This window comes from Triturus cristatus, chromosome 2_2, assembly GCF_964204655.1.
Source record: "Triturus cristatus chromosome 2_2, aTriCri1.1, whole genome shotgun sequence".
Taxonomy (NCBI): domain Eukaryota; kingdom Metazoa; phylum Chordata; class Amphibia; order Caudata; family Salamandridae; genus Triturus; species Triturus cristatus.
The window spans coordinates 867,437,294-867,459,040 of record NC_140582.1 but is presented as its reverse complement, the minus strand read 5'-3'; the positions used below and the strand labels follow the sequence as shown (position 1 = coordinate 867,459,040).

At 50.3% G+C, this 21,747-nt stretch overlaps 1 protein-coding gene and 1 long non-coding RNA gene across 3 annotated transcripts in view; one reads left to right on the top strand and one right to left on the bottom strand.

The window, feature by feature from the left end:
* The window catches only part of LOC146862907 (uncharacterized), a 542,829-nt gene that overhangs the window by 486,897 nt on the left and 34,185 nt on the right, over positions 1–21,747 (bottom strand). The window lies entirely within an intron of this gene.
* NWD2 (NACHT and WD repeat domain containing 2) overlaps positions 15,396–21,747 on the top strand; it is a 688,119-nt gene continuing 681,767 nt past the window's right edge. Inside the window, exon 1 of the mRNA XM_085642291.1 lies at positions 15,396–16,600. Coding sequence (XP_085498417.1) covers positions 16,450–16,600 — 151 coding nt within the window. The 5' untranslated portion in view covers positions 15,396–16,449. The remainder of the gene's footprint in view (positions 16,601–21,747) is intronic.

The following is a 21,747-nucleotide window of genomic DNA, read 5'->3' as shown; positions in this document are numbered from 1 at the left end:
AGCGAGTAGGAGAGAGTGAGTAGTAGAGAGTAGTATAGTAGAGAGTAGTAGAGAGTGAGTAGTAGAGAGTAGTAGAGAGTGAGTAGCAGAGAGTGAGTAATAGAGAGTAGTGAGTGAGTAGTAGAGAGTGAGTAGTAGAGAGTAGTAGAGAGTGAGTAGTAGAGAGTAGGAGATTGTAGTAGAGCGAGTAGGAGAGAGTGAGTAGTAGAGAGTAGTATAGTAGAAAGTAGTAGAGAGTGAGAGTAGAGAGTAGGAGATAGTAGTAGAGCGAGTAGGAAAGAGTGAGTAGTAGAGAGTAGTATAGTAGAGAGTAGTAGAGAGTGAGCAGTAGAAAGTAGGAGATAGTAGTAGAGCGAGTAGGAGAGAGTGAGTAGTAGAGAGTAGTATAGTAGAGAGTAGTAGAGAGTAAGTAGTAGAGAGTAGAGAGTAGAAGTGAGTTGAGAGTAGTAGAGAGCGTAGTAGAGTGTGTAGCAAAGAGAGTAGTAGAGAGTAGTACAGAGAGTAGTAGAGAATAGGAGAGTGAGTAGTACAGAGTAGTAGAAAGAGAGTAGTAGAGAGCGAGTAGTAGAGAGTAGTATGTCTCTTGTTTCTTCCTTGCAGTCCTTCAGCTACTCCGTTTTTTCATCTCTTCTCCATTTCTGTCATCCTCCCCACACTCTTTCTATTTTTCTCACCGTTTCTGTTTCTAGCTTATACTTGTATGCCCGTTCTCTGCTTCTGTGTGTGTGGCTTCTTGTCCTTCCAAGTGAAGGCTCCTGGGAAGGCGGGAGCTTTATTTTCGCCTCTTGCCACGGTGTTTTCTTTTACTTTACTCGCTCACACTTCGTGTCTTTCCCCTCTCAGGGAGCCAGTGTGACAGTAAGGTAGGGGGAGGGGCGAGCGATGCTACACACAGAACTTTAATTCTTCAGAGTCGGAAAAACTAATAAGGCAGGCCCAGCTCGCCGGAGCCGCGCCGGGTGGCTTCCCGGCAGCGAAGCACATTTAGAGAGTTCATTCAACGATCCGCTGACTTGTAACTTCAGCTCCCAGAGGCCCGATAAGAGTGCTGCGCGGCCAGAAGCAGATGAGAGCAGCAGTCAGGAGGCGCCGGTGAATACATGCACGATGCAGGCCGCGACGAGCGGGTCAGGGTCGTGCAGTACACAGAGGCAGCACGGAGCAGGGGACACACAAACACGCGCACTGACAAGCTAACACAACACACAAACTCAAGGGCCTCAAGTTGACAAAAGACATATTCGGCTCAGAGCATCCGCTATCCGCAAACACACAAACATGTGCACTGACAAGTTAACACGACAGATGAAGACAAGGGTATCAAGACGCAGAGCACACAAAACATAGTCTGCTTAGAGCATCCGCTATACGCAAACACACAACAAAACTCAGAGATCCACAGGCAAACACACAAACGTCCACTGGCGAGCTAACACAACAGATGAAGTCAAGGGACTCAAGGCACTTAGTGGCAAAAACCGCTGTTCTGAACACAGACTCGGGGCAGTTGGAATCTGATCCCTGCCTCACGGCTGAGTTTGGACCCCTGAACTCAACAACCCCCCCCGCACCTAGTTGGGTAGTAAAAGGTGATAGTACCTGTGGTGCAGTGGCCCCTAGCACCCGGTGCCACTGCACAAGCTGCACTGATAGCTACAGTAATTGTATATTAGCTATTTGTACATTGCACCTTTTATACTTGACCTTCTAATCAGAGTTTACCGCTTTTATTATTTAAACAATTAAGTTTATGAACTGAACTGATAGGTACACCCATGTCCTGTCTCCCGCACCCTCCCCTCTAGCACACACCACACACAGACACACAGCCCCCTGCCCCACTCTCAGCAGCTTGCCAAACTTCAGACCTCCCCGGGGTGAACTGTAGACGCTCGTCCAGCTCGGAGAAGCCCAGAGCACTTGTGATGTTGGAGCAGCACAGGAGAGGCCCCCGCCCGGGTGTACACCCGCTCCTGTTTATGAATGCGCAGGAGCTTTGCCCCCCCCCTGTAAACCCACAAGTCCTGCCAATGACGCTTTATTACACTGTGACTAACTTTATTATACGCCCTGCTCTCTAGCACACAACACACAGAAGGCAGACAAACCCAATGGCTTCACACACCCTGCTCTCTAGCAGACAGTACACATACCCATTCTTTAACACACCCTGCTCTGTAGTACACAACACACAGACCAATGCTTTATCACTCCTTGCTCTCAAGCACAAACACACAGAAGGTACACAGACCCAAGCTTTAATACACCCTGCTCTCTAGCACACAACACAGAGCCAGTACACAGACTCATGACTTAACACACACTGCTCTCGAGCACACAACACAGACTCGTGATTTAACACACCATGCTCTCTAGTACACAACACAGACAGTACACAGACCCGTGGTTTAAAACAGCCTGCTCTCAAGCACACAACACGCAGACAGCGCACATTCACCAGCCCACACCTTGACCCCGTCATTGCACTGCATGCTCCTCTGAAGCGCACACACACACACACACACACACACAGACACGTCTGTCACACTTTTGTCTCATGACCCCACGTCCTCCAGTACAGAGGCTGCTGAGAGTACAGTTGTGTTCTTTGTTCACTGCTCCACGGTCCCACAGAGGAACCAAGGCCAGAGGGGGGGGAGCATGGAGGTACGCCCGGCCCTGGTGTGGGAGCGGAGCAGAGGCCCTGCGGAGCAGATCATCCAAAGTCCCCCAATGACGGAGAGACAGGACGAGGGCTCAGCCCTGGGGAGACGGGGAAGGGAACGCCGATGCTCCCACCCAGAGCGAGAGGAGGGACATGACTGCCCTGGTGTGAGCGTGGAGAGTGAGGTCGTAGCGCGCCAGAGAGATAGATAAGGCTCAGCCCTGGTGCGAGGGCGGAGCCTGGGATGCAACTCACTCACAGCGCACCAAGGCCACAGAGGGAGGGAGGGAGAGATGAGATAAGTAAACCCCAGCCCTGGTGAGAGAGCAGCCAGCGCGGTCCCGAAAGTGAAAGATGATTTCTTGTCTTTATGGGGCCATGTGTTTTGAAATACATGGCCCCATAAAGATAAGAAAGCTTTTACTTCAGCCGGAAAGCGGACGAGCCCGTCCAAGTGGGCCAGCCGAAAAATGGAAAAGTCTACGTCACAAAGTGCTTTTTCCCAATGGCTGGCCACCGTTTAGCATAAACAGTGACGCCGGCCAATGGGAAAGAGGGGCGGGGCTTGAAGCCCTTTACAGAATTCCCTCTAAATCATTAAATCTCGCCCGCGAGACTGCGCATGTGCGCAGCCCACGCCAGCCGAGACCTAAAAAGGCGTGTGCAATGGGAATATGATCCTAGCTAGTTATAGTTAGGACCTAGTTTCCATATGACTTGCCTTTATCTTTAGCATCGTTTGATGACTCTTTACAAAAGAATTTTAAACAAGTTTCAAGTTGGGGCTTGGTGTTCATGGAAAGTTTCGGGGTGTTCCGTCTAGCAGGGGCTGATAAAAAGGGAGGGGGGGGGTTAAAAAGTGAGTTTCCTATAGTAATTCCCATAGGGATTTTGAGATGACTACAGCCCGAACCACTGGATGAAATTACACCAAATTTGGTAGAAAAGTAGCTCTTGGTACAAAAAGCGCCCTTTTTGTTATCTGGTGTAAATCCGTTAAGTAGTTTTAGCTTTATTAAAAGAAACCCAAATTTGTATATATAGAGATGCGACCCCCTCCACGAATTCTCCCAATCTCAAGCAGGGATCTGATTGTCTGCCAGCACTTCAACCATGGCAGTGTTGACAGCCATCTTTGGACTCTGACACAGCTGAGTCCCCCAAAAAAGGTTAAAAAAAGAAAAGGGGGTAGGGTAGGAATACCCTGACCCCCTAGCCTTGTGCTGCGGTCCCCCTGGGACCCCCAGGGCAAAAAAGCATATTTTTTTAAATGTTTCAAAATCACGGCGTGGTCGCAAATTCACGGCAAAAATGTAATTTAAAAAAAGTGTGGTCTCCCGTGCTTCTTTTCACTTTAGCCTCCAGGTGGGCCAGGTCATAAGGGCATGCCTGTATTTGAAAAAAGAAGGAAAAGGTGCATGGGCCCCCCTCCTAGGGCTCCTTTTAGCTCCTGGGACCACCACCTCCCCGGTACGTCATTTAAATATTGGAAAAAGGCCACGCAGACCCCCCAACCTTTGGGCTCATTGTGCCCACGGTCACCACTAGGGGTGGGCGGAGTTTGCGAAAGTGCCTTTCGCAAAATATCGCGAAACGACAAAAAATATCCGCGATCACGCAAAATTTCGCGTGATCGCGGAGATTTTTGTGTGCTGAATTAAAGCGTCACTGAATTCCTGTTGGGGTTTCATTTTTGTGACAGGAGCATCGTGCCAGAATGAATCCTGCCCTGCATATTTACCCAAGAAGATGCCACCTTTTTGTGCAATACCTCTACTCAACTGGAGTACTTTCAACTGGCTAATCAGTAAGTGCTACCTCGTTGGGTAAATGTATAATGCTTTTCCCACACTACAGATGCATAAAGGGCCAGAAGAGTTGTCTACAGTGACCATGTGTGTCTGTAACGTTGCCGACGGGCCCCGGGGTCCCTCGAGTCAGCTGTCCATCATAGTGGGGAAAAGGGAGGTAAGACGTTGCCCACCGCAGTTCACATGCCTCTTGTTTATAAGGGGCCAGAGACCGATCAGAGCAGCAGATGAGGAGACAGAACCTCCTGGCGTCAGCAGCTACACGGGGATTGCGCTCGAGAAAGTCGTGGATGCACAGAGCTCTATCAAGGATCACAGCTAATTTTTTGATGGTAGATGTGGGGAGAAAAGCACACCTGCCCAGCCTCGACCTAGCGCCCGAATGTTTTGTGCTGATTAATGCGTTACTGAATTTGAGCTCCAACTCGGGCACCTGCTTTATTTATATCTGTAAGTGCTTCCTGTTGAGGTTTAATTTTTGTGACAGGAGCATCGTGCCAGAATGAATCCTACCCTGCATATTTACCCAAGAAGATGCCACCGTTTTGTGCAATACCTCTACTCAACTGGAGTACTTTCTACTGGCTAGTCAGTAAGTGCTACCTCGGTGGGTAAATGTTTAGTGCTTTTCCCACACTACAGCTGCGTAAAAGGCCAGAAGAGTTGTCTACGGTGACCATGTGTGTCTGTAACGTTGCCACCACGCCGACGGGCCCCGGGGTCCCTCACGTCAGCTGTCCATCATAGTGGGGGAAAGGGAGGTAACACGTTGCCCACCGCAGTTCACATGCCTCTTGTTTATAAAGGGCCAGAGACCGATCAGAGCAGCAGATGAGGAGACAGAACCTCCTGGCGTCTGCAGCTACACGGGGATTGCGCTCGACAAAGTTGTGGATGCACAGAGCTCCATCAAGGATCACAGCTAATTTTTGACAGTAGATGTGGGGAGAAAACAGCACACCTGCCCAGCCTCGACCTAGCTCCCGAATGTTTTGTGCTGATTAATGCGTTACTGAATTTGAGCTTCAACTAAGTCCTCTGCTTTATTTATATCTGTAAGTGCTTCCTGTTGAGGTTTAATTTTTGTGACAGGAGCATGGTGCCAGAATGAATCCTGTCCTGAACCTGCATATGTCCGTTCCGGCTGCGGATCGCGGAAGTTTCGACATTTTCGCGTTCCGCACGGAACGCGAAAATGTTGAAATTTCGCAATTTCCGCAAGCGGAACGGAAATTGTCGCCCACCCCTAGTCACCACCAACCACCTCCCCGGGGCTTTACAATAATATTCGAGGGGGGCCACATGGACCGCCCTCCTGGGAATTTAATATGATCCTGGGACCAAGACCACCACCTCCCAGGGGCCTATGCAATATAATAAAGTTGTAGCGGGGCCCCGCCATCCTGGGCCATATACAGCCCCGGGGAACACCACCTACCCGAGGCCAGCCCATGCCAATCAAAGGAGGGGTCACGCGGCCCCTCTCCGGGAGCCAATAATGGCCCTGGGGACTGCCACCTCCCGGCACCGGCCACCTCCCCAAGTTCCCACACTCGGGAGATAGCTGTTTGCTTTTGCGTTAGCTGTCTGAAAATAAACACTAACTCTGCCCCCAGCAAACGGGAGCATTCAAACTGCTCCAGGATTGCTGTGAGCAGAGTTTTCATATACTTGCTTGCTGCCTTGCGGGCAGAGAAACAGATGAAAGATTGCTCCAGCATGCAGGGCGCTGCATATTTGGTAGCTCCCTGGGTGTGGGAGCAATGCTGGCTCCCGCTGGAGGCAGGAAGCCAGCAGCGCCAGCAGGGGTATTCAGGCTCCCCCGCGGTCCCCATCAAAGCACACTGGGCGCCCTGGGTGGGGCTAGGCACCCAGGTAGACGTGGCCAGGATCCAAGGGCTGGAGTCCCTGGAACTGAAATCGGCCTAGGGAGGAAGGGCCACTCGGCCTCCCTCCCCCAATGAGTCTTGGTTGGACCCAAAGGGACTGAGTCACCGGGTCCAAAATTGGCCCGGAGAGGATGGCCATGCTGCCACCCTCACCCATTAAGTTTTGGTCGAGCCCTGGGGGACGGGGTCCCTGGGCCAAAATTGGCCCGTGGAGGGGGCTGCTCAGCCCTCCCATTAAGTTTTGGCACGCCGTTTTGGCCCTGATATTCAGAAATTCAACCTCAACAGGATGCACTTATGTACATAAACATAGTAGGTGCATTGTGTCATGTTTTGTGTACATAGTGTACATTAAAGCAACAGACGTTATGCAGTATGAATTGTGTATGTTCCTGGGCTTGCCTGAGTTCATGTTAAGCTCAGTAACATCAGAATTTAAGAATCATTGTAAAAATACTGTACAAAACAAGAAACTTATACCAGAAACGGTAACGTTAGGCTATGATGCGAGTATTATCACTTTGACATTTGCACTGTAGTAATAAATGTGTAAATACTAGTACAGTTCTCAACATATGCGTTATCAGGCTTCATTTATTTTCACTGTCATGGCTTACACATTCATATGGAGGTGAACAAAGATGACGTTGGGAGAATCAGTTGCTACTGCTTTGTTTCTTGTGAAGAGTCCGTAGGCATTTACTCTGTTGTAATGCAATTTCTAATTGAACCAATCGGAACCTACTCCAGAGGTCAGTCGATGAAACAATGTCTTAGAGAGATGAGGCTAGGATGTATTCTTTGCAGATAAAAACAGTTCCCAAGATGAGTTTGTCTCCACTACTAACCTGGAATGAAAAGGGACACCCTAGGCTGTGGTACAGGTAGGTTTGTGATCTCAAGTGCGAATTTTATAGGTTGATTTTATTGGCCCTATGAAGATTCATGTTATCACCGATTTCTGGATAGAGACGCTAAAGGAACATTCACATTGCTGAGATGCACACAACATTGCTGGTGACATTTCCTCCTGGTCCATTACGCATAAGCCTGGGCAAAGCACTACGCTACGCTCGCGTAGTTTGCGAAGTTCGCGCTACTTCGCACTACGCGAATTGCACGTAGCACAGTGTGAACACGCGTAGCGTAGTGTTGCGTAGTGTTGCGTAGTGCTGTGGTCATTTTTTCCCTGTTCGCGATCAGCAACATCAAGTTGGCGATCGCGAGCATGGAAAATAAACCTACCGGCGAGATTCCCCACGCGAGGAGGTCAGGTTTCTCATTGCGAGTGGTCGCGTATGCTCGCGACCGCTCGCGATGAGAAACTACCAGTTTGCGTTGAGAAAGCTGCCGCTCGAGTAAAAATCTACTCGAGCAGCAAAAAACTACAGCTCGCACTGTGCAAGATGCCATTTTCAATGATTGCAAAGTGCCGGTTGCTTGTCCGCACTGTGCAATCATTGAAAACGACATCTGGCACAGTGCGAACAAGGTACTACGCAGTTCGCGAAGTGCTATGCGTACCTCGCGTAGTGCGAAGTGCACTTTGCGAAGCTTCGCGAAGTGCTACTTCGCGAACTACGCCCAGGGTTAATTGCGCAGCTGTAGTGTAGAATATGCACTAGTTATTACCCAACAAGGTAGCACTTACTAATTAACCAGTAGAAAATACTCCTGTTAGGTAGACTTTTTCTTCAAAACTGTGGACTCTTCTTCAATAAAGGGGCAAGTGAGATTCTATTCTGGCCCGGTCACTCACAGAGCTACTGACAGATCCACACTGACAGCCACACACCTACTGACACATCCATTCTACCCCCTCACATATACTCACAGACACACAGTCACTGAGACACCCACTCAAACACTCATAAAGTCACTCACACACCCACTAAGACCCACACAGCCACTCACACATCCACTCACACACCCATAGAGCCACTCACACACCCACATAACCACTCACACACCCACTCACAGATCCATACAGCCACTCACACACCCACTAACACACCCATGCAGCCACTCATATACCCAGTTACAGATCTATACTGCCACTCATATACCCACTGACCAACCTATACGACCACTCACACACCCACTCTCAAAGGTTACAGGTTACAGTTAGGAAATTATATGTAAAAGACCTTAGAAATTCGCTAATAAAACCTAGGGTTACATGTACATTTTAGTTAGGAAAGAACATAAAAATTCTTAGAAATACACTGAAAAAAACAGGTTACAGGGACATTACTGTTAGGAAATAGTTTTTTTTAAAACTTAGAAATTCACTGAAAAAACAAAGGTTACGGGGACTTTATAATTAGGCTCAGATTTCACTCGTACAAAACTAGTGAACTTCAGTAGTTATAGTTACTTGAGCTAACTATTACTTATGTCCCCGCAATGCACTGCTTCTGACCTCACATATTACATAACTCAGCCAGTGATGACACTGATGATATCTCAAATGACATCACTAATGACATGTTTCACATAAACACTCACACACCCACTCACATCGCCATGGAACCTCTCATACACCCTCTCATATGTCCACACATGCAGACCCATACAACTACTCACACACCCACACAGTCATCTACACAGCCACATATGCACCCACTCACGCACCCATACTGGCACCACAGCCAGTCATGCTGCCACACACACTAATACACCTACTCACACTTGTAGTCACTCACCCATACAGACACTCACACACATACTCAACATTATAACTAACTCACCCACTTACTCACTCACACAGACACTCACACACCCACTTACAAGCCCATACAACTACTCACACACCCATATGACCACTTACACACTCACAAAGCCACTCAGACACCCACTCACACACTCATACAACCACTCAGACACCCACTCACACCCCACAACCACTTACACACCAACTCCCACATCCATACAACCACTCACACACCCACACAACCAATCACACACCCACTTATAAACCCATGCAACAACTCACGCACCCACTTACACCCCACAAACACTCACACATCCACTCACACACCCAGTCACACCCCCTATAACCACTTACACACCATGTTACAAACCCATAAAGCAACTGACACAGCCACTCACACAACCATACAACTGCATACACACCCACTCATACACACAGACAACCACTCACACACCCACTCAAATACCCATAAAACCACTCACATACCCACTCACACACCCAAACACTCACACAGTCACTCATACCCCCACACAGCTACTCAGACACCCATGCACTCACCCATACAGCCACTCATGCACCCACTCACATACCAAAACAGCCACTCAGACACCTACGCACACACTGATAGAGACAGTCACACAGCCACTCAGATGACATATGCTAAAAATAGTATCACTTATTAGTAATACACCTAGTATATCAATTTAAATTCTGTAGTAGGTTAGTGCATATGTTTAACACTCATCAACTTACAAAACATGTACACTCACTTGATGATGTCATTAGTGATGTAATTTGAAATGTCATCAGTGATGTCACTGACCATGTCATGAGTGATGCAATATGTGAGGGCATAAGCAGTGTATAGCGGGGGGCGTACTTTATAGATAGCTCAGGTAATTACTGCTGAATCTCACTGGTTTTGTACGAGTGAATTCTGAGTGTAACAATAACGCCCCTGTAACTTTTGCTTTTTTAATTGAATAGATCCAGAAATCTTGTCTGCTGTTATGCTGCTGCATTCAACAGGGGTGGCATGTAGTATTAGGAGTGGACCCTATTTTTACATGGTCTCTCCAGAGAGTATGCTAAGGGATATTTTACGGAAGGAGATTTCAGCCTAAGAATATCTCAGAGACTAAGGTGTCTGGGAAACAGGCTGGATCAGGCAAGAATCATTCCTGACTAGTCTTTCCTTCTGGGTGAGGGATGTTCAGTTGGTGGAAGACTGCTGGATTTGATCAAGGATTAATGGGTGCTCACATTGATCAGGTGAGGCTATGTGATCAGGTTTCTCCAGAAGCCTCTGAGTTGGGCACTCTCCCTATGTCTAGTCCAAAGTATCCTGTGAAAAGAGACTTTGTAGTCTGGTGTTCTAGCCCTGTTGGACAAGAAGGCAATTTTTGAATTTCCTGCTGCAACAGAAAGGGGAAAGGGAGTCTATTCTATGCTGTTTCTGGTGCAGAAGGCAAATGGTGAATACAGACCAGTGCTTGACCTACAGGGAGTGAACCAACGGGTAAAGACAATTCATTTCAAAATATTCTCTTTGCCGCAAGTTATTCCTTTCAGTGTCAGAAGGTGATTTCCAGGCCACTTTTGTTCTTCAGGATGCCTTTCTCCATGTCCCCATTTACAAACAACATCAACAATTTCTTTGATTTGCAGTCGACTCTTTGCACTTCCAGTTTTTGGTGCTGCCCTTGGTCTAAAGTCAACACCAAGGGTCTTTACCAAAGTCCTGGTTCTGCTGGTGAGAGTGCTGCATCAGGAAGGCATTGCAATTTGTTTGTCCCTGGACGACTGTCTAGTGTTCTCTTTCTCCCTGGAGACTACAGTGGCTCATGTCACAAGAGTACTTGCAGTGCTAGAACTTCATGGATTGCTATTAAATCTGAAGAAGTCTTGTCTGATACTTGCTAAGGGCCAGACTTTCACTGGTGCAAAGTTTCTAACCAGCATAGGATTGGTTTCCTTGACAGAGAAAGGGATTGACAAGATTCACACTCACTTGTTGAAGATTATGTTGCAGGACAATCCAACATAAGTGGACTGGTTGCAGGTGCAGGGTGATCATGTAGCACCAATGTTTCTTGTACCTTGGACCAGGTTTCATCTGAATAGGGTGGTGAGACTCCTTCTGGCTTATTGGCCCATGGTATCTCAGGACTTGCCTTTGAAAAATCCTGTGACAGTGGCCATGAGAGCGGAGCTTTCTTGTTAGATGCAGTCTTCAAACATAAGGAAAGGAATCTGCCTGACATCCCAGACGGCAATCTTCTTGACAACCAATGCCAGATCAGTGGGATGGGTAGCCTGGATTGGATCTAAGCTGGTCCAGGGGCTTTGTTCAGGAGGACCTCAACCATTAGTTGAGGTCCTCCAACTGGAGGAACTGCAGGCAACATATGGGGCACCATTGGCAATTGCTCATCTGCTGGTGAACAATAGTGTTATTGTAAAGACTAACAACAACGCAGTCAAGTCCTACCTCAACAAACAAGGGAGCACGAGCTCTCCTGCAATGTCAAGAATTTCCGACCAGATGTTTTTATGGGCACAGGAAAACATCCTGGGTCTGAAGGCGATTTACATTCATGGGAAACTGAATTTCAAGGCCAACAAATAGAGCTGGGAGATTCCTTCCTCTCGGGAATTCTGCCTGAACAGACAAGCATATTTCAGGATTTGCCAAGGATGGAGTCCTCCAGAAGGAGATTTGTTTGCAACAAAACTGAATTCCATACATCCCCGATTCTGTTCAAGGGTGAGGGAGGATAAGGCGTGTGCAGTGCACTCTCTGCCTTGCCCTAGGCCAAAGGGGTGCTTTATGCCTTTCCTCCTTTCCCTCTATTTCTGAGGTTTTTGATCAGGCTAAAACAAGTGAAATTAATAGTATTCCTGATGGCTCCAGTATGGCATCATCTCATAATGACCTTAAATGTAAGCATTGGTTTCTGCTTGCAGTAGTCCCATCTCCCCTAGCATTGCCTGTCTTCAGGCCAAGTCCTTGAGAACCCTCAGGCTGACGCGTGGGGATTGAAAGGGCAGTGTTAAGGGTATAGGGGGTCTCTGATAGGGTTTCGTCCTCCATTGAGGTGTCAAAGGGAGCTTCCACTCTTTCCTCCCATTCAAGGCATTGGGCCTCCTTTATTAGATTGAGTGAACAGACACCCTTCCTTCCACCCGCCCTGATAAAAACAGGCCGAATGTATTGAGAGGGGGCTTGTGCCAACTAAAACAGGGGGTGATGAGGATGGTAGGGGCTATTTCACCATTTTAAAATGTAGGATGTGTCTGTGATACGAGGCGGCCTCATTACGTAATTAGCTATTGTGAAAAAATACTCTGAGTAATGCAGTTACCTGTAAGTAATTGAAGCGTTTGCATGGCTTTCATGCAAAAGAGGGAACATGCTCTTAGGATAGTGTAGGTGCTATATGTGCACCAGAAGAGGCCGCATAATCAGATGTATCCCCTTCGGTAAAACTGCAGTACCCCGGGGGACACAAAAAAAGGGACAGGCACCACCATTGAGCTGGGGCTCAAGGCTGCTGACCGGCTTATTATTTGCCTACATTCGTGTGACAGTGTGTGTATTGAGGTGGGCATAACTGGCATAATTATCTGTAGTGTAATTAACGCAGAATTAATCGTAATTATGAGTAGTTGTGTGAGAAGCGTAATCCAGCATTTAGCGCTTTTTTCTTAGTGCCAAATGCACACTTGCATCCAAAATGGGCCAGGGGATCCATTTTACCCACTAAATGCTGCAGGACAAGAAACCGCAGCAGCCAGCAGCTGTCTGTTCTCTTAGCTCAATGTTCCGATGCTCTTGTAATTAGGCCTGGGCTAAATTTCCGCTCTGCTCGCGGAAATTGCGATAATTTGACATTTTCGCGTTCCGCGGAGAGCGCGAAAATGTCAAAATTTCTGCATTCCGCAGTTTAGCGATAATTTGGTTCTTGCTCACGCTGTAAAATAATACATTCTCGCGCGCGTGCGATCGCCTTACCTGAATCCCCGCGTTCGCCGACAAGTTTTCCCGATCCGGTCGCGTTCTCCACGAGATGTTGGATTGTTGGTAGCCATTTGCGCTGTCTCGCGACAGTTCGCGCCCGCAGTATCGTCATGCGTCGCGCGAGCACGTCTTTCTTCTCGCGATCATGCACCGCGAGAAGAGTGAAAACAAGATGGCCGCGCCCGCAAGCAACCGCATGGGTAAGTTGGCGAGCCGCGAACACGCCGAAAATACCGCGAACGGGCGGGAAAAAAACTTCCGCATCTTCGCGATATTTCCGCGTGTTTGCGGAGATTTTAAACATTTTCGCGATAATTTGCGAAAGTCGCTTTCGCAAATTCCGCCCACCCCTACTTGTAATAGGATTTTTGCCCCAAATTACTCTTAATTACTCAATCTGGTGAAATTGCGTAATTTTGGTAATTTCACATCACAAGAGTAATGCTTGATTACTGAATTTACTCCGATTACTCAGAGTAATTAAATTGTTTCTCCAGGCCGAGTATGCATGTAATTATGTGGTATTTGTACAGTTCGAACATTGCCAACGGGCAGCACAGCGCCGTACAGAGTCAAAAGCAAAGAAGCAGCCAAGGAGTGATTGGAGGCGAAGCAACTCAAACCTACCTACTATGTTCTTACCCTGTCCTTCGTGATACGATTATTCCGCTTATACTACACCTCCGAGTGCATGTGCATAACTAACAGAACTGCAATTCACAAGCGGAGAGGCAGCGCCAAGAAACAAGCCTTTTCCATTCTGCAATACCTCCGACAGTAATTCTCCTTGGAGATGGAAAGGCTGCCAATAACAACAGATGCGTTTAGACAAAACACGAAAGAACACTGAAAAACGGCAAATGGTTGCAAGGGAACGTGAGCGAGCGAAGCCCGCTAGTCAAAGCATGCCGCTCAAGTCAGCCTGTCAAACACAGTAACAGGAGCAGAGAGTGACACGGAGGCCTTCTGGCGGTGCGTCAGCGCTGCGCGAGAGCGCGGTTTACACGTGCGTTGTTTGCACACGCTTTAATCACAGCTCGGCTTTGAATAAGACTGCGCCGGCATCTTTAGATGTAGAATGAAACGTGAACTGTTTACGTGGGAGTCGGTGAGATGAGCCCACCGCCAGTGTGTGTCGTTAATTTGCCTGCACGGATGGAAGTGACAGGCACGTACAAAGGGATTCCGTTCTGACACAAAGTGTGAACAGACTCATGTTCCAAAACAAGCCGTCTTCTATCTAATTGGAGCTGTCCGTGTGAAGACGCTCGTCTCAGTTGTAATAAACTGTGATGCTCTTTAGAGGGGCTGAGCGCCCTGCTGTTAGTGCTGAGTGAGGCGCGTGCAGAGACCGTCCGCCTATACTTTGCGACGGTACCAGCTCACGAGGGGGAGCTGTCACTAGGGTAGAAATAGACTAAAGCGTAATTAAAAAAACTCTCTCTGTGGGCATGGGTCCAAGTATTGGATGAACTCTTCGAGTACAAAAAAACAGAACGTTTGTCTGAGCTGGGAAGCATGCCTTTTTAACAGGACTGACGACCCATTAAAAAATAATAAATTGCACTTAATGTCACCTATCCACTTTCCGCTTGAGAACACAATCCGATCAAGTCTGTAACGAGGCGGAAAAGCCATTTGGACATTTGCTTCGATAACGGGTTACTGTGTATGCCCGCCCTGTACGCATTTGGTAAAGGTAACAGGCCAGATTCGGATGTGGGTGTAGGTAGCTGGGCACTGGGAAGCCTTCTCGGATCAGTGTCTTGCGCTTTCCGCTGTGCGGCGGTACCTATCGCCGTGCAGTGGTCAGAGGCAGGTCTTGGCTGCGCGTAAAGGGCACCAGTGACACGTGGAGGCTGGTGCCACGGCTCCGGCTCTCGGCACATCGTACACTGTGCCGTAGGAGCCTTTTAGAGGTGGCGGCTGCTGCCCCTCGAAGGGGTCTAAAAGGTGGGGGGGGGGGGGCTCTGCAGCCTACCTGCGCAGCCCAGAGTTGCGGTCAGTGGGGGAATGGATTAGTGGTCAGTGTGAACACTAGGCGCACCCAGTGCAGCAAGTGAGGCACCGCCCAGGGGGTCTCCACTAGGTAGCTGCCGGGCAGGGGCTGCTGTTCGCCCCGAGCCTCTCCAGCGCCTGCGCGCTCCCCCCTGCGGCCAACCTGGAGAGCTCCCTGCCCTGGGACGGATGCAGGACCAGTGCAGAGGGAGGAGGCGCGTCTTGACAGGCTGGCTGGAGGGCGTTCTGCCTGGGCGCAGCCGCGCTGAGCGCTCATCCCGTGCATCTGCACTGATTTCCCCGCTGTGCCTCTGGCGGTGGGAGCGGATACCGCCTGAGAGGTGGTTCGACTGGCAGCAGGACCTCTCTCATCCCTGGCACAGGAAGCAGAAGGTTCCCTGGCAGAGAGCGGGAGCCCCGCTTCTCTGTGTCCTCCCCTCTCTGCTGGACAGCGCTTTCCGGACTGCAGGGGCAGCAGCCAGGTCTCCATGCAAGCCTTTCAAGTGTCACACAGGAAGCCCCAGACCGCTGGGGCGCACAGAGGATCTCCAGCTGTCCCTCCCGCCCCCTCAGGGTCCCTGCTCAGTCTGCGCCCCGCAAACAGCGTGAACCAGCTGCCTCAACTCTCGAAGGCGTGTCGAGCAAGTGGGCAACGAGCTGCTTTAAAAACCGCGCAGGCACTGCTTGTCCAGGAATGCGAGGAGACAGGTTCATCTCTGTGAGAGAAGCTAACGCCCTCCAGCAGACTCTGCCCCGAGCAGACTACCCTCCGCTGAAGTCTGGTGCATGTGGCACATTAAGGTAGGCGCTGTGATACCGCACGGTGTCAAGTGGACAGGGCAGCGCCTCTTAAACTGGGGACAGTTTCCTGGCGCCAAGTCAGCTCTTATCCTTGCACCATTCCTGTATTTTTAAGCATGTTGCTTTTTTAAAGAACGGTACAAACATCAAAGACAGACGTCGTCACTTTGTAGCGCATAGAAGCTAATTACAACATAGGGTGTAGCTAAAGGAGTATAGTATCTGAGTAACGCGAACTCTTCTTTAACCATTACCCTGATGTGAGCCGACTGGTACGGTGTGAAGCCGCAGGGACTGGCTGCGAGAGTTCGGTGCAGCTTGGAACCGCTGCCGTCACCTACCAGCTTCGGAGCAGCAGCCCAGCGGGAGCCACACTGAGGAGAACCGGGGCAGAGCCGGGGGGACACGCCGGGAGCGCTCCATGGCCGCGTCGCCAGGTGGCAGGGCGGCCCCCAGGGGCGCTGGAGGAGGGGGGTCCGTCTGAGCCCCCCGCAGCAGGATCCACGCCGCTGCGGAGATCAGGGCGAAAGCTCCCGTCAGCGCCAGGGAGGATGTGGCCCTCCGCTCCTGGCACCCGGCTGCCCGGGATCAGGGATTCTGCGCTCCGGCGGGCGGCCTTCTCTGGGAACCTGGCTGCGCTGCCCGCTCACCAGGTGCCCACAGGCCGGAGTGTGCGGGTCTTCATCAGCGCCAACCCCGAAGGTGAGTGAGAGATAGGAAGAGGGCATCTGTGGGGTAAGGCAGAGGAGGAGATGCACTCTAGTGGCTAAACTGCAGTCTGTGAAACAGGGGACACGGCATTTAATCTTGGCTCCCTTCGCTCTACTGGCGTGTGATCCTGGACACATTGCTGTCCCTGTCCCTTGATTCAAATATGTATCAACACAAGGTGCACTTCAACCCTTTCCGTTCACTACTTGTGCTCATTACAAACATTTTTCTGAGGTTTTCCAGAGCTGGGCATGGTCTCTCTTTTGCTTTCTCCCCACGGCTGCGTTAAAAAGAAGCCTCGGCGCCTCGCCCAGGCTCACCTTGCACCTGTCAGCCCAGGCGGGCGGGGCGCCTGCAGCTAAGGCGGCCTCTTCGCAGTATTTCTGGCAGCTTTTCTTCCAATGTTTAATATGGTGTGCGTCTGTGCTGAGGGCACCACTTGACACTTCTTTTGTGTACTTTTCCCGCTTCCCAAAATCTCAATAGATTGTCAAACCATACGATTGACCTAGGAACCGAGGGCGCGGTGGGGCTAACTGAGGCTGGTTCCAGTGTCACCATCCACCGAGTGATGGATACAATAAGGCATGTCACTCCCTACGGTTGTCCCCACCTTTGGATCTCCTGCAGTTCCTGCATCTGTTGCATCAGCCCCTTCCCGATGTACTCGTATGATTTGCCATTTTTACTGCACTCCTTTTTAAGGTGTGCACTCTATGGGTTGCACTTGCTTCTGCAGGCCCTCCGGGGGGGTTTGCTCATCTAAGGGCAGCTGCTGCCGCAGGCCCTGCCTGGCTTGTAGATGTGAGTTGAACGTGGTGCTGCAGTGCCAGTTTCTTCCTGTGCCTTGCCCTTGCTGTTGTGGTCTTTACTTGGTTGTGCCTCGGGTGTGACGGCCTGTTTTGTCCTATGAACTGCACTTAATGCTGAAGTCCCTTCCTGGTTTCACCCGTAATGTCCACTTGTTGCTTCGGTCCTTTCTTTGCGTTTTGTTGTAATTTACACTCACCACAGCAGTCCCGGTTTCTTCTTGTGACTTGCACTGACTGCAGCTGTCCTGGCCTGGTTTGTAATGTGATTGGTATTTGTTTCTACAGTGCCACTTTCTATCCTGTGACTTCCGATAATTGCAGCCGCCCCCGCCTGGTTGCTGATGTGATTTGAACTTGCCGCAGCAGTACTAGCGTTTCCCTACGGCACTTGCTACTGCAGCCCCTGCCAGGGCCGGACTGGGAACCCAAACCGGCCCTGGCAACCAGTCCGGCCCTGGCAAAGTGCTCGACCCCCCGGCTTGGGGGTGCCAGCCGAGCTCTTTGCCTGGGCCTGTTTTCAGCCGATTTTGTTACAGGGCCGATTTTGCAGCTATGCTGCAACAACGACCCTGTAACAAAACCGGCCCCCAGGGGGCCAAAACCGGCCCCCACCCGTGCGGCGCACGGGGGGATTGCCCGGTGCCCGCTACGGCCAGTCAGGCCCTGGCCCCTGCCAGGTTGCTGATGTGATTTGAACTTGCCGCAGCAGTACTAGCGTTTCCCTACGGCACTTGCTACTGCAGCCCCTGCCAGGGCCGGACTGGGAACCAAAACCGGCCCTGGCAAAGTGCTCGACCCCGCCCCCCCCCCCCCCTTGGGGGTGCCGCCGAGCTCTTTGCCAGGGCCTGTTTTCAGCCGATTTTGTTACAGGGCCGATTTTGCAGCTATGCTGCAACAACGACCCTGTAACAAAACCGGCCCCCAGGGGGCCAAAACCGGCCCCCACCCGTGCGGCCCACCGGGGGATTGCCTGGTGCCCGCTACGGCCAGTCGGGCCCTGCCCCTGCCAGGTTGCTGATGTGATTTGAACTTGCGGCAGCAGTGCCAGTTTTCCCCATCACTGGCACTTGCTGCTGCAGCCCCTGCCTGGTTGCTGATGAGATCTGAATTCGTTTCTACAGTGCCAGTTTCTTTCTGTGCTTTGCCCTTGCTCCTATAGTCTCTACTTGGTTTTGTCGCAGGGACGACTGCCTGTTTTTTCCTATGATCTGCACTTCAAGCAGAAGTCCCTTCCTTGTTTTACATGTTACCACTTGCTGTTTCAGTGTTTGTGTTGCGTTTAATTGTAATTTGCGTCAGTTTCTTCTTGTGACGTGCACTGGTTTGCGGAGTGCTTTGAACTTGCCACACAGTCCCAGTTTTTTCCCATCACTGGCACGTGCTGCTTACCTATCGGCCCCTCCAGGTTGCTGATGTGATCTGAGCTTGCCGCAGCAGTGCCAGTTTTTCCCATCACTGGCACTTTCTGCTGCAGCCCCTGCGTGGTTGCTCATGTGATCTGAACTTGCCGCAGCAGTGCCAGTTTTCCCCATCACTGGCACTTTCTGCTGCAGTCCCTGCGTGGTTGCTCATGTGATCTGAGCTTGCCGCAGCAGTGCCAGTTTTCCCCATCACTGGCACTTTCTGCTGCAGCCACTGCGTGGTTGCTCATGTGATCTGAGCTTGCCGCAGCAGTGCCAGTTTTCCCCATCACTGGCACCTTCTGCTGCAACCCCAGCCTGGTTGCTTATGTGATCTGAGCTTGCCGCAGCAGTGCCAGTTTTTTCCATCACTGGCACTTTCTGCTGCAGCCCCTGCGTGGTTGCTCATGTGATCTGAGCTTGCCGCAGCAGTGCCAGTTTTCCCCATCACTGGCACTTTCTGCTGCAGCCCCTGCCAGGTTGCTGATGTGATCTGAACTTGTCGCAGCAGTGCCAGTTTTCCCCATCACTGGCACTTTCTGCTGCAGCCCCTGCGTGGTTGCTCATGTGATCTGAGCTTGCCGCAGCAGTGCCAGTTTTCCCCATCACTGGCACTTTCTGCTGCAACCCCAGCCTGGTTGCTGATGTGATCTGAGCTTGCCGCAGCAGTGCCAGTTTTCCCCATCACTGGCACTTTCTGCTGCAGCCCCTGCATGGTTGCTCATGTGATCTGAGCTTGCCGCAGCAGTGCCAGTTTTCCCCATCACTGGCACTTTCTGCTGCAACCCCAGCCTGGTTGCTTATGTGATCTGAGCTTGCCGCAGCAGTGCCAGTTTTCCCCATCACTGACACTTTCTGCTGCAGCCCCTGCGTGGTTGCTCATGTGATCTGAGCTTGCCGCAGCAGTGTCAGTTTTCCCCATCACTGGCACTTTCTGCTGCAGCCCCTGCATGGTTGCTCATGTGATCTGAGCTTGCCGCAGCAGTGCCAGTTTTCCCCATCACTGACACTTTCTGCTGCAGCCCCTGCCAGGTTGCTGATGTGATCTGAGCTTGCCGCAGCAGTGCCAGTTTTTCCCATCACTGGCACTTTCTGCTGCAACCCCTGCGTGGTTGCTCATGTGATCTGAGCTTGCCGCAGCAGTGCCAGTTTTCCCCATCACTGGCACTTTCTGCTGCAGCCCCTGCGTGGTTGCTCATGTGATCTGAGCTTGCCAGTATCTTCTTGTGCCCGCCTTTCCTTCTCTGTTCTTCCGTGGATGGCTTGCGGCTGCCGCTGGAGTCGCTGTCCGAGGTGCTTCTGTGATTACACACGCTGTGGCGGTTGTCGAGTCGTTTGCTCCCGTGATTTTCCGCTGCGGGCTCTGCTCAAGGTGTTGTCGTCTGTGCACGTGCTGCTGCAGTCAACTCCTGATTTTCGGATGTGATTTTCAGATGCTGCGCACCTAATTTCCGCGGTGATTTAAACTTGCTGCTGCGGTACCCCGTTAAGGCGATCGCGTGAATCCCCCTTGCTGCTGCAGTCCCTGTTTGATCCTGTGATTTACTCGTGTTGCTGCAAGTACCCCCATGGGGTGCTCATGTGATTTGCTGTTGTGGCTGCAGTTCCTGCTTGAAATGCGCGTGTGCTATGGAATTTACACATGCTGATGCACTCATTGTCTGGTTTGCTCCTGTAAGTTGCAGATGTTGCTCCAGTTTCTACTTAGTGTGCTCTTGTGATTTTATTACACATATTGCTGCAGTTTTTTCCCGATTTGCTCCTGTAATTTACGCATGCTGCTGCAGTCCTACCTTAGTTTGCTCCTGTGACTTACACACACTGCATTAACTATGTGGTTTGCGCCTTTGATTTACACATGCAACAGCAGTCCCTTTGTGGTTTGCTCCTGTGATTTTCACATGCAGCAGCAGTCCCTGTGTGGTTTGCTCCTTTGATATACACATGCAACAGCAGTCCCTTTGTGGTTTGCTCCTGTGATTTACACATGTAGCAGCAGCAGTCCCTGTGTGGTTTGCTCCTGTGATTTACACAAGCAGCAGTAGTCCCTGTGTGGTTTGCTCCTGTGACTTACACATACAGCAGTAGTCACTGTGGGGTTTGCTTGCTCCCGTGATTTACGCCTGCTGCTGCAGAATTGCATATGTTGCTCCAGTGTGCTCTTGTGATTTTTTTACACATATTGCTGCAGTTCTTTCCCGATTTGCTCCTGTAATTTATGCATACTGCTGCAGTCCTTCCTTAGTTTGCTCCTGTGACTTACACACACCACTGCATTTACTGTGTGGTTTGCTCCTTTGATTTACACATGCAACAGCAGTCCTTTTGTGGTTTGCTCCTGTGATTTACACATGCATTAACAGTCCCTGTGTGGTTTGCTGCTGTGATTTACCCATGCAACAGCAGTCCCTGTGTGGTTTGCTCCTGTGAGTAGGGTCTTATCCCATTATTGCATACCTCTTCTGATTAAATTTAGCAAGATACATTTATTGCTGCTTAAAATAGCATCTGAATGATAGATAAATGAGTTCCTTGTGAACATTGTTTCTGCTGCACTTACAATTGCAGCAGTAGTCCCTGTGAGGTTTGCGCCTGTAACTTACACATGCAGCAGCAGTCCGTGTGTGGTTTTCTCCCATGATTTACACCTGCTGCTGCAGTCATTATGGGGTTTGCACCTGTGAATTGCATATGTTTCCTCAGTCTCTACTTGGTGTGTGCTCTTGTGATTTTTTTACACATACTTTTGCAGTTCTTTCCTGATTTGCTCCTGTAATTTACGCATGCCGCTGCCGTCCTTTCTTAGTTGTGACTTACACACACACCACTGCTTTCCCTGTGATGTTTACTCCTGTGACTTACACATGCAGCAGCAGTCCCTGTGTGGTTTGCTCCTGTGATTTTCACACAGCTGCAGTCTCTGCGC